General features: G+C 36.2%; 1 protein-coding gene across 1 annotated transcript; it reads left to right on the top strand.

Annotated features, from left to right (window-relative positions):
* The first annotated feature begins 5,311 nt into the window (after window positions 1–5,311).
* On the top strand, window positions 5,312–6,694 carry LOC113313546. Its single transcript, XM_026562335.1, has 2 exons — window positions 5,312–5,840; window positions 6,030–6,694. Exons 1-2 carry the CDS (start codon window positions 5,343–5,345, stop codon window positions 6,150–6,152), a joined length of 621 nt encoding a protein of 206 aa, XP_026418120.1. The 5' UTR covers window positions 5,312–5,342; the 3' UTR covers window positions 6,153–6,694.
* The last annotated feature ends 5,939 nt before the right edge of the window (window positions 6,695–12,633 follow it).

Raw genomic sequence — 12,633 nt, 5'->3', positions numbered from 1 at the left:
ACAAGATTATCTTCATACACTTTTTCCTGAACCTAGTTGTGTCCATAAGAAAGTTCAGTTGATAGAAACCCATCCTTCGGTTAATGTGGTTAACCTAGGGTATGATACCAAGATTGACTTTGTTTTCCCACCAAAAACCTTCCTTACAATTGTGGGAACTTATGAAATTCAAACGTGTCAGATATTAATTTTCGAGACTAAACCTAATTACTTTAGGAGATTAGGGTTGACACATTTGTTTAAGGAAGACCACCACTTTCATCGTGGTCAATTGTGTGAGTCAAAACTTGTTGACTTTAAGGATCCGCAGCTATTTAGGTTATTATTATGTGCTTCTAAGTTTTTACTTGAGTTTTTTCAGACTCTAATACTTGAATCGGATCTTAGCTACGAGGAAATGAAGTCCATGAAAATATTTTATCTAGTCCCAGTTATAGAACCTGAACCTGAACCACAGCTAGATGTAGTTGTCTTAAACAGGAAACTAGACAAGGGTGTGCTTTATTTGTTAATTTTCTTGGAATGTTGCTGATTCCTTTTACTTGTGATAGCCCTATTTGGTTTTGGTGATTCGCAGTTATTACGGCTATTACTTTATGACTCTATAAGGTGACTAATCCTTTCTTAGTCTGGCTGAAGACTTTAAACTTAGCACTTTTTGGGAGGTAACCCATGCTCATGCAACACGGTAATATCTTTCCTTAGATCTTTTCTTCAAGTGGTAACAGTTTCTCTTTGTTCATGCTTTTATTTTCATCTTTAGAACATTGAGGACAATGTTAGATTTAAGTTTGGGGGTATGAGAGAAACATTTTAGTTGCAGTATAAATAGATAAACTCCAGATCCTAGAAATTTATGCCTATTAAGGATAGCACTAACCAATCTAAGTTGATGGAAGCATCTTGGTTGCAGGAGTTGAGGAACCAATCTGAGTGGATGGAAACATCTATAGAGTCTATTCATAAAAGCACAGAACTCAGGTGTTAGAAATAACTTTTTTTTTGCTCAATAATAATGAATTTGTATTAAAAACCAAAGGATGTTCAGAATACAACTAAAGCCCAACGGTGGGGAAATAAAATGGGCCTTTATAAGTTAGGCATACATATTAATGAAATCTGAAATAATGAAAGAATGGGACATCAATTTTTTTGAAGAAAAGGAGGTCTCCCTGTATAGACTACTCCCCTTTATTCAATCTTGCACCTTTCTTTGCTAAAGAATCTGCAGAGAAGTTAACTTCTCGGAAATTGTGAACAAACTCCCACTGAAATTTGGCACAGATATTGTTCCATCTGGTTATGACAATCCAAGATAAATCCCCACATATCTTTGTAACAATTATTTCCAATTTGCAACGTCTGTTGGTGTTTCTTTGTAACAGTGGGTTTTGTAACAATTATAACTGTTACAAGCACACTGCCTTATACCTTTTCTCCTTGCAAACACCTTTTTGAGAAATGAAAATACCTTTGAGTGTGTTTTCACCATGCGAAGCTAGAACCCATTACTGGGACGAGGGAGGAAGCTATTTTTCACTCATGTGTTAATTAAATTAATTCTTTTATAACTATTTGCATAGAATTTAATTGTTTTATGATTTATATTAATTATTTTTTATTTTGTCTAATGTCGTATGCTTAGTTTTAAGTACTTTTGATGCGGCATGCTCACAACTTACAACTAATGTTTTATGAAATCTACTTTGGCAAATATTAGAGTTATTGTTTCTTTTGTTTTGAACTATAAATGTCTAGGATTAATTTATGAACCCATAAACATGAAAAACAATAAAACCTCGAGTCTCATTAAATTATTCATCATGTGACCATTTTTTGTACATATCCTCTTTATTTTTATTATTTTAGTTTATGAATTATTAAAATAAATCTCATCAAGTCCGAGTGCACGACAACCTTCTTACCACTATCTAAAATTCGATCAAACAGGCACCTTTAGAGGCTGCAACATTCATCCAGTAATAACCAGAATTGCTGAGGAGGCTAAAAGCCTAGCAATCTGGGAAGCGATTAATTTGGCTAAAGGAAGAAGGATGGACAACATTTGCATTCTTAGTGATTCGAGGAATGTTATTTCTTATCTGCTAAATAAACAAGGTCAAACCAGTTGGTACAACAGTTCTATTCTGGATGACTGCTCAGTAGTGATAGAGTATTTTTCAATTTCTTGAATTCCAAAACTTACATAGGAGTTTTAATTCGCTGGCTGATAAAGTATCTAAGCATTGTAAATAGAACAGAGTATCAGGTGTATGGCAGTTTAATCAGCCTCAATTCATTACTCAAAACTCTGTAATTTCAACCATTTATTTAAATAAATATCTCTTTTCTAGCAAAAAAGAAAAAAAGTTAAACATGTGCCATGATAGCCAACCAGCGAACCTCATGAGGAACCACGCCAAGGGAGCCGAAGAGGATAGGGGCATGTGATAATGTCGCAAGGAGGGCAAGCTAACTCTACCTTCCATATCAAACTCTGTAATTAAAGTTTTTGGGATTAAGACGATTTCCTTTGTAATAAATTAGTTAAATATATTTTTTTCATTTTCTTTTAATACACGAAAGCCGGACCCAGCCCTTACCCGAATCCAACCAGTTGGACTGGCTCCATTGCCAGTCCCAACACAGCCAAACCCACTACACAACTAATCTATTACAAATCTTTACGGCGGGGATTGAACTTCTGACACTAAGCCAAAAGTCAGATTTTTCGACAGTCCAAAACCGTCGTTAATAGAGATTATTGACAGAACTCACCTGTGGATTCCCTGTCTTATTTAAAGGTGTCAGAAACACTAACTGATGGTGACCTACTGTGAATAATCGGCAGAAATAAACCACAGTCGTTGCGTGTCATAATTTTGGACAGGCATCACCTGTCAATTACTCCAAAATTGAATTAACATCCAATATATAATTTTTTTTAATAATTATACTACATAGTATTTTCTTATATTGCTTAAATTGCAAATAAAAGTAACATGCAGAATTAAGAACACTTGTAACTTCAAAATAAATTGACATATATTGTAAAAATATCATATGAATTCCTCGTCCAAACAACATCCAAGAAGACGACATCAATAAAAAATGAAGAAAAGAAAAACAGAAAAGCCTACTACCCTAAGTGATTGTTAGAATACAAAAACAACAATGCCACTGGTATAGTTTACTGTGAACTCAGTAAAACTATAGGCAAGTGCTTCTGAAGAAAAATTCTCCCTAAGAAGATTTTTAGAGTGCGAGCTTTCTTCTTCATGGCCTCCACATCTATACCATCTCTAGAAATTATAAGCCCGACCTGACTGTCACCATGCTCTGCCCGAAACCAACAAAAACAGTACCTCAGGGAGAAACACCGTATAAGTATCCAACCACACAAGTAAACTTCAATCCAAATAACCATTGATTAGGCAACAAGCATGGGCTACATGAATCACAAATTCGATATACCATTTTAAACAACGACAGAAAAGCGAGGTCTTACTCAAGCGAAGATCTTTTTGGTGAATCTAGTGGAAGAAACAATCAGAAAGAGCTGGACGGGACCATCAAACATATTAAAAGAGAATATTTTAGTTCATGCCTAGCAAATTTACTAAGATTACCTAAACAGAATGATAGGAAAACACATCATGATCGGAGAAGTGGCAGAGTTGCAGAAACTGGATTTGAGATGAATACAATCTCACAGTTTCCTCGTATTTCTCCTGCGTATATACATCTTGTTTATCAGAACGTATAAAACATGCATAATTTGGAGAATAAAATCTGCGGAAGAAAAGAAACAACCTTTAGTGCACTTACATCATACATGCTAGCATCAACGAAACTCGCATTCAACAGACATGTAATAATAAGCAAGTCAAAAACAGAAACTTGCCAGCGGGATAGATTGTTAAAAATCACTTGATAATTCCTACAAGTACATCTTCTCATACAAGTGCCAAACATAGACGAAAGTCAAAACAAAAAACCCCTCTCCTACGAAATTAAACTTTCACATAGCATGAATAAGTTATCATCTCCTTTCCCTTCTCTTTCTCAGTGTTTCGCACAACACATTGCGATCACTTACATTCAAACAGGAAAAAAAGAAAAGCATAGGAACAACCAGTACCGTAGATTGGATTTGGATTAAGTGCATTTTCTTTACATAATCACAGAAATAACCAAGAAATCCACAAAGAACTTCGACCTGCAATTCAGATAATTTCTTCAGAATTATGAAGTAACGCAGAGATATTATATCTAGAATATACGTACCTCATCTATGACAAGAAATGAAATTCAAATCCTAAAAATTCATGTTCGGTTGAGCTAATTTAATTACCTTTGTTTTTACCCCGGAATGCAATTTCATTGCACTATTGGACCAATGCAATAGAATTCTACTATTTTGGAGGGAATTGGATTCCTAAGAATCAAAATTCTTAGTTACAAAAAGTTCATTTGCACCGTTCGGTTCAAGGAATTGGGTGCATTTTTAGGAATTGGATCGCCGGGAATCCAATTCCTTGAAACGAACATGTTATTAATCTAATCCGTCCATTTTAATTTAACAACCGCTAATTAAAATATCCTCTAACGGAATCTCACCATCCATCCCTACAACAAGAAAACTAATCTACGTCACACACCATCAGACTCCATTCCTATCTTGTAACCCACACTGTCTATCTCCAAGTGTAATTGACCTGTTTTTCCCGTAATGCTATTGGGTTTGGATTTTATCGGGCGGTGATTAGCCATCTGTGGGCGGTGAGTTAAGCCTCCCTGGAAAGACCGTGAGTGCCGCAGACCGGAGTCCCGCTGGACGTGGCCAGACCGCCGTAGCGCCCAAGGCGGACCAAGGGGGACACTCTTCCCTCAACCAACTCTACCGTTGGTATCCACCTTGGTGGCGTAGCCTTTCGGCAGTCGTCTCGTATCTCCGCTTATTAGGTTTAATCCGCTTCCCAATGCATCCCCACCATGTACAATCCCTCTCGACCGATGATGTCCAATCCGGAACAACCACCCCGATTAAATCCAGCGAGCCGCTGTTCAGGCCCGGCCACCAACAATATCCGATAAGTCGTGTTTTCTTTTTGGGGACAAGCTGACCCGGCAACAAGGGATTGACCGCCACACCGTTTATCTCCATCACATCTTTTATCATACTTTGTCAAAAGAAAAAAATAATAATAACATGGGTCCCATGGATGCCAGATGGACCATTGCTTCCACCATTGTGGACCCTTTAAAAGCCGAAGATCAGTCTTCTTCATTACCAAAGAAAAAATTAGTATTAGTTTATTCTCTCTCTCATTCAAAACTCTATGGAGAAAAGCGATTCACTTAAATCTCCTGAGAGCAATGGCAGTGTAAATTCGTCCATACATTATCAGACGCCACCGTATTACTGTTCATCACCATCATCGGATTCATCACCATTAACTGGTATTGCTTCTTTACGTAGACGGAAACCTCCTAGTTTGCCGCCAAAATCAGCAATCTATAATCCAGTTCTTTTAACTCCTCCTCCTCCTTCATCTTCTTCTACTGTACTAACACTAGAGGAACGAGATTTCTATATGAATCTCTTGATAGAGTACACCAAATTGGAGAATCTGTATGCATTATGTTGTACTTATGCTGAAATGTCATCAAACGATAGAGAAATTTTAGAGCATGAAAATGTTACTCTACGAGCAAGTATAGAAGATCTTGAAAATCAGTTAGATCTACTGGAAAAATATGTGAGAGTTTCAAATCAACCTGTTGGTACAAACACTGTGGCTCCTTCTTCTAGTACACCATTCGTCCAGGGAACTGAGGTAAGACTAATTGTTTATCATTAACTATGGCTCTATTTTAAGATTACTTGAGCTAATTTCTGTCATGTTAATTTCTGAATTGAAATGAAAATTGTTGATAAATTTTTCTGTATTTTGGTTCGCAAGAAGATTTCAGATCTGGATTTGTTTAGATTTGATTAGTAATTTTTTGTTGTATGTATGGATCAGCAACGAGTGCAGTTACCTACTCGTCATGCTGTTGTTTATGAGAGCAAAAATGTAGGAGTTGATGATCAAAAGAGAAGGTCCCCCCTCAGAGATATATCCAATCAAATGTCGAAGATGCGATGATGAAACACGTCCGTCAAAGACAACGTTATTCAGAGTAAATGTAGGGATCAAAATCAGAAGAAGCATAAATGTAGGGATCAAAATCAGAAGAAGCACATAGGTGTATAAGTTGAGACTAAATAGTGGGGTGACAGATTTTCTCTTCTTAGATTGTGTGTCAGTATTGTGAAACCTAAATCGGGATGCTTGTAAAAAATTTCAGAGTTCGAAGAATATCGCCGAGATGATCAGTTCAGTTCTGGAAACAGACTAGCTCAACTATTGAGCTTCACTCATCAGAAATCCCAACACTTACTCGAGTCTCAATGGTATCTAGTATCTTTCAGGTATAAGCAAATCAATGGTATCTAGTATCTTTCAGGTATAAGCAAATCATTAGCACTAGAGTATATACTCTGTAATCTGAAGTATTCTTACTTTCTTTATTTGTCATCTCTAACTATATGTATTTGTGACCAAGGTAGTTAATTTCGGATTCCGGTTTATCTCGGTCCCGAGGAGACACTGGTACAACATTGTCTCGGGGAGATTCCGTTTTCAAATTTTGGTATAATTTCGGTTCCAACTTTTATAATAAGAAGTGTTTGTTGCCAGGTTCAATTAATTCCAATCCTAGTTCGAGTCAGACTAGAAGATTGAGGGAGTATTGACCCACTTAAAAGAAACATAGTATTAGTAAATCTGGTTGTTCACCTTCCTCATCATCAACACCAAATGATAATTTTAGGTCAAGAAATTCAAACACAACAACAAGCAATAATACTAGTGAGTGAATTGATCTGTTTAATTTTTGTACTTGAGATTAATCCACTCAATTTAAAAAAAAATTATATATATATATATTCCGGCCGAAATTCCGACCGAAAAACGCGTTTCCGGCCGAAATTTTCACAAAGATTTCGTCCGGCCGAAATTAACAAAATCTCGTCTTCTTGGACCGAAATCCGGAATTTCGCCGAAATTTCGGCCGAGATGGCCGAAATCGACTACATAGTTTGTGACAGGTTTTTCATCATCTTGGTCGTACGTACAAGACGAGAATTCAGCATCCTCGTGTGATCATCCTCTCAAAGCCACAATAATCTGCTGCATTCTGATTACTCAGTGTAAGAGATTGTAACATTTTGTTTCTATATGCAATCCTTAGAAGCTAAAACAAACATAGTTGCACCAGCACAATGTAAGAAACAAGAACATTTTTACATATGCAATTCAATCTTTCTTAATGCAACCTGTAACTTGTCTTTGATGTCTTGAGTTCCCTGCTTTTTATTGCATTTGGTTCCCTTTTTGGTGTAGAATGTCTTTGAGGTTTAAACCTGTGGGAATGTCTGTGTGAATATAGAGTATGAGAACTATCAGATTGAATTGTTGAATATAAAATGTATCAGGGTTTTACATGGAACTGGGGTATTGCATGATAAATTTGGGGGATATCAGTTTTGACTAGGTCAACGAAGACTTGACCTTTTCTTTTTGTTGCAAAAAAAATTAGCAACGGCAAAAATGTGTTGCTAAATCTGAACCAGAACAACTATATCCCGTTCTACTAAAACATATCCCGGAGTAACTCTAAAATTGGCAACTGAGTAGCAACAGTTAATTTCTGTTTCTATATTTTAATTTCGCAACAGCTTATGTCTGTTGCTACTGCCGTTGTTGACCGAAATTAGCAACAGAGCTAGAGTTGTCGCGAAAAACCGCGACAGGGTGTTTAGCAACCGCAAAAATCTGTTGCAAGCCCGGTCAGCAACAAATCTAAGTTGTTGCTAAACGTTAAATTTGGTGTAGTGAGAACCTATTGTAGTCAACGGTGGTAAGCGTGTGAACGTCAAGAAACTTGCACAGAAATTATACAAGTTGAAAGATGATGGAGCCTCGGAAGAGCTTGTTGATGAAATTAGCAGGACCATTCACATGGAGCTTAAACGGCGTCGTGATAAAGGTTGGGAAACTGACGACGATTCTTATTATGGTGAGTCTGAATATGAAGATGATTGTGTTGAAAAGGACCAACCTTTGGAGATATTTGCTGACATTAATGTAGTTGACTCAACTCTTGATCTTTATAATGATCAAACACCTATTCAAAAGGTATATGAGTATGATAAAACCAGTGTTTTACAGAACTTCCTTAAAACAAGGTTTGAGCCTAATGATGACGAGTGTGTTGAGAATGTGACCGATTTGACCAATATTGTGGAAGACCCAATTGAGCTTGCAAAGAATTGTAATGATGATGTTTATGTCGAGACTTTGGTTAAGGCAGAAACGGACGAAGAATGGTTGCAAGGTTTGATAGAGGAACATGATATAAAAGAGGTGAGTAATTCACTTGAGTTTTTCAAGAATGAAGAGGATTATGTGATACAAGAGATTGTGCAAGGTTTGTCTAACCCTTTGCATATTGTATCTTCTCCTTTACCTCTTATTGGTTTGAATGTATGTGCTTCGAGAATATTGTTGAATGACTTTGTTTCTCTATATCCACCATTAGAAACATTTGATTCTCATACTATGAATGTTTGTAAAGAAGAAACCACAGAAGTTCCTGATTTTTATGTTCTTTATACACTTCCAAGTGTATAAAAGACTAAGCGTGGGGGAAACTTCTATTGGGCTATAGCTTAACTTTTGATTTATTGTACTAATGTTTGTGTGAAGTTACTATTTGCAAAACATGTTCTATGGGTGGATCCCCAACTTTTCAGACTATTGGTCTATGGGGAATTCGTCTTGCAAGTCGGGATGACGACTTTAAACCAGGCGCTAAATGGGAGGAAACCCACTGATTTTGTGTATCTATCTCTATCTTTTTATTTCTCAAGTCTTTTATCTTTATTTTCTTATTTTGGATATTTGCATATCAAAACTCCAACTTTTAGAGATTTTGGAACAATTTAGAATAAACACTAGCCTTTCTAAGTAGATGGAATTTTTTCTTGACGATGAGGTATATATATTGACTGAGTTGGGATTAGATGCCAATTAAATAGCATGTTTAGTGTTTATCCTCTATTGTTCAGAAATAACTATGAGTTGGAGTATCAGTTTTTATTATGCATTTTATTTTCAACCTTGGTATAGGGGCGGCATGATTTAGTAGAGGGGCGGCACTGTGATAGTAATGTCCCTTTAATTGGTTAGGGGATGTCCTAAAGGGGATGTAAATTGACTAGATTACTCTTTTCACCTTAAATCAACCAAAATCAAATCAATTTTTTTTAAAACCTAATGAATCAGAAAAAAGCAAATCAGTTTTTTTCATCTTATTCTTCATCTTCTCTTCTCCTCCATCAACTGTAACCTCCATTAAAACTGGAAATTTCATCGTCTTCGATTAATCAGCGATTCGAAAATTAATCAACTGTAATAACTTATATGAGGTATATTATGGAAAACCCAGTTAGGGTTTAGTTTATTTTGTTCGATTTAAGTTTAATTTCTATCAGAAATTAGGATTTTAGGTGAAAATTGAAATTCAAATTTCTAGGTTTATGTGAGCTACGGTTGATTTTAACTCTATTACGAACCGTAACTGCAGAATTTGATGTTGTTACGGTTGGTAATAGTTCAATTACCAACCGTATGTTCTTATATCTGAAAATTTTCTTCAGTTACGGTTGGCAACCATTTTTATTTACCAACCGTAACTGAGTTACGGTTGGTATCTAGCATTTGGTTACCAACCGTAACTCATATCGAGCATTTAGTTACCAATCGTAACTGGTTTTACAATTGAGTTTTCCCCCAAATTTAACCAGTTACGGTTGGTAGTTCATCTTTTACGAACCGTAACTATGAATTACAGTTGGTTACGAGCGAAATGCCAACCGTAATTAGCTCTGAAAATGTAAGAAATTGAATTTTTTTACGTATTTGAGCAAAAAAAAGTCAGTTGGGACTAATTTAGAAGTATACCTTGTCATTTTCAGGCATTGGGTTTTCACTTTGTTAGTTAATTTCTTCAATTGATTGAGATTGACCTTCACTTTGGGTTAAAACTTCTCTACCATCTCCAAACTTTTTTTTTTTAAACTCTAAAAATCTGATTTTGTTTTGATTTTGAGTTAATATAAGTGAATTTAATCATTAACATTAAACTTGATTATCATCACTAAACTAGGTTATCAATTATGAGGGTTAATTTGTCATTTCTAATTTTTTTGATAAGGGACACCTTGAATGATCATGTAATGACCCTTTTTGTCTTATTAGAATGCCACCCCTCTACTAAACCATGCCGCCCCTATATCAAGGTTGTTTATTTTCTTATTGTGTATATATATCATGTTATGAATTCCCATCTTGAACTTTACTTTGATTGACTAAATTTTACATTGAGGACAATGTAAAGTTTAAGTGTGGGGGACTGTTCTCATATAGAGTTTTTAGCGTTGTTAGTTTTCTCTTATGTTTATAAATAAATAAATAAAGTACAAAAACTAAAAAAAAAAAAGATGATAAACTCCTAAGTCTAGAAACTTGTGTCTTACACTAATGGAAACATCGTGGTTGTAGGAGTTGAGGAACCCATTAGTAGAGTCTACTCATATAAAAACGAACAAAATATAAGAATAAATAACATGTTGTCACCATATCTCGGAGTCGTCACCATATTACGCTCTATTTTTATTTTTTCATATTTATCTATTGTTTCTCTAAGTGATTTGGTGGGGCACCAACATCCAATTGTTATCACTGCTAGGATGAAATAGAGTGATTGAGTTACTAAAAAATAATTAAAAAAAAAACAGACCAATTTGACCAAACGGTGTACATAAAAAAAAAGATTGACACTTGGATAGCAATGTGTGTGTGTTCTCCCTGTCTCCGTCGCCTAAGCAAGCGTGAAATGCAGTATCCATGAGAATTACCATGTCATCTGCTGACAAGAATCATGCGCTTGGATTCAAAAAGATCCAATCATGTTGTCGATTTGATTAAAAACAAAAAAAAATGAAAAAAAAATATCATGATTGTGTTGAATAAAATCGATTACTGGTTCCCTTGTATATGCAAGTGAATTGATCTAGAATTAAGTTTGTCGACTGCTGGTTCCCTTGTATATGCCAGCTGTGTTGATATTAGAATTCAAACCAGTAGCTCAATCCAATAGGATTTTTAGGTTTGTTTTGGCAGTGACCTTCAGACAAATATGGGAAACACCGTTCACCTTAGTCAACAGTCCGCCACCATCTACTTTCTATATCCATCTTCTTAATCTTTTCATGTGATTGTGGTTGATTAGATTCCGCGTATTGTGGTTGTGTTCAACTTTCCGAATGAAGTTATATCACTAATTTATGAATTGGATTTGAAAGTGGGTATTTCCTCTTGTAATCATTGATAGTATGTCAATTAATAAAAATATTTAGTGTCATTCTTAAATTTTCACAGGTGGCTGGAGTTTGGAAGTATAGGTTTTGTAGGTACACCTCTTGTAAACCTTCACGAGACTATAACTCGTCCACTAGCGACACCTAGGGGTTTAAAGGCTTGTTATACGTGCTAAGTGTGACCGTAGCCTCGACGACACATAGTTGTATGTATGTTTTAGAATTTATTTTGTCTGATTTGCTCGAGGACTAGCAAAGTCTAAGTGTGGGGGAATTTGATAGATGTGATAAACACCTTGATATTTATGTATTGTTTATGCTTTCTTTACTACTTTTCATGTAAATTATGTATCTTATGATCGTTTTTGAGTGTATAGGTGCAATGAAGTCATTTGGAGCAAAAAGACGTAGAACGAGGTCATTCCCTAGGACCCTAGGACTGACAGCACAAGAAGAGCATTGGGGTAGCCCTTATCGAAGTCACAGGGTGTCATTATGAGAAGGTTACGAGCAAAAACAACGGTTAAGCTTGTCAGTTCCCTAGGACTGACAGCACAAGAAGAGCATTGGGGTAGCCCTTATCGAAGTCACAGGGTGTCATTATCCGGGCCAATCATTAACCAACCCTAAGCTCGAGAGAAACATTTCTCTCATTCAGTCATTTTTACTTGAGAGGAATACCAGAGGCGGCTGTAGATCATTGTCTAAATTATTTCAGACAGGAAGCCGAGAAGATACAGAGTTTGGTTCACCTTGGCTCGAATATGAGAGGGTGTTTTCGAGTTTGTAAACCAGTGAAGAAGAATTTCCGGGGAGGTTAAGGTGAAGTTAGGTTTTCTCAATTTGTGTCTGAATCTGAGATTGGGAAATGGAAGATGGTGCCGATACGAAATAGAGAACGAATCTGAGAATTCAATGTACATGCATGAAGCTACAGGTGCAGTTGGCCTAATGGTGATGAAGTGGGTCTTGGTGGATGCCTTTGAAATAAGACTATGGTGGTTGTATGGAACACATGTTTGAGAAGATTCATAGAAGCCAGTTGATGGTGATTGTGTTGGATGAACTGAGGAAAGGAGGAAGCCGAGTTGGGTGCTGATCTGCAATGGTTTTAATGGGTTTGATACGGCTTGAGAGAAGCT

This window comes from Papaver somniferum, chromosome 9 (genome assembly GCF_003573695.1).
Source record: "Papaver somniferum cultivar HN1 chromosome 9, ASM357369v1, whole genome shotgun sequence".
Taxonomy (NCBI): domain Eukaryota; kingdom Viridiplantae; phylum Streptophyta; class Magnoliopsida; order Ranunculales; family Papaveraceae; genus Papaver; species Papaver somniferum.
This window is presented reverse-complemented; position numbering and strand designations above follow the sequence as displayed.

What these genes read in the sequence shown, in the direction of transcription:
- LOC113313546 (XM_026562335.1), top strand. Translation starts at nt 5,343, where the DNA reads ATGGAGAAAAGCGATTCACTTAAATCTCCTGAGAGCAATGGCAGTGTA. An exon ending in CATTCGTCCAGGGAACTGAG is followed by an intron (nt 5,841 to 6,029) that starts GTAAGACTAATT and finishes TGTATGGATCAG; the next exon opens with CAACGAGTGCAGTTACCTAC.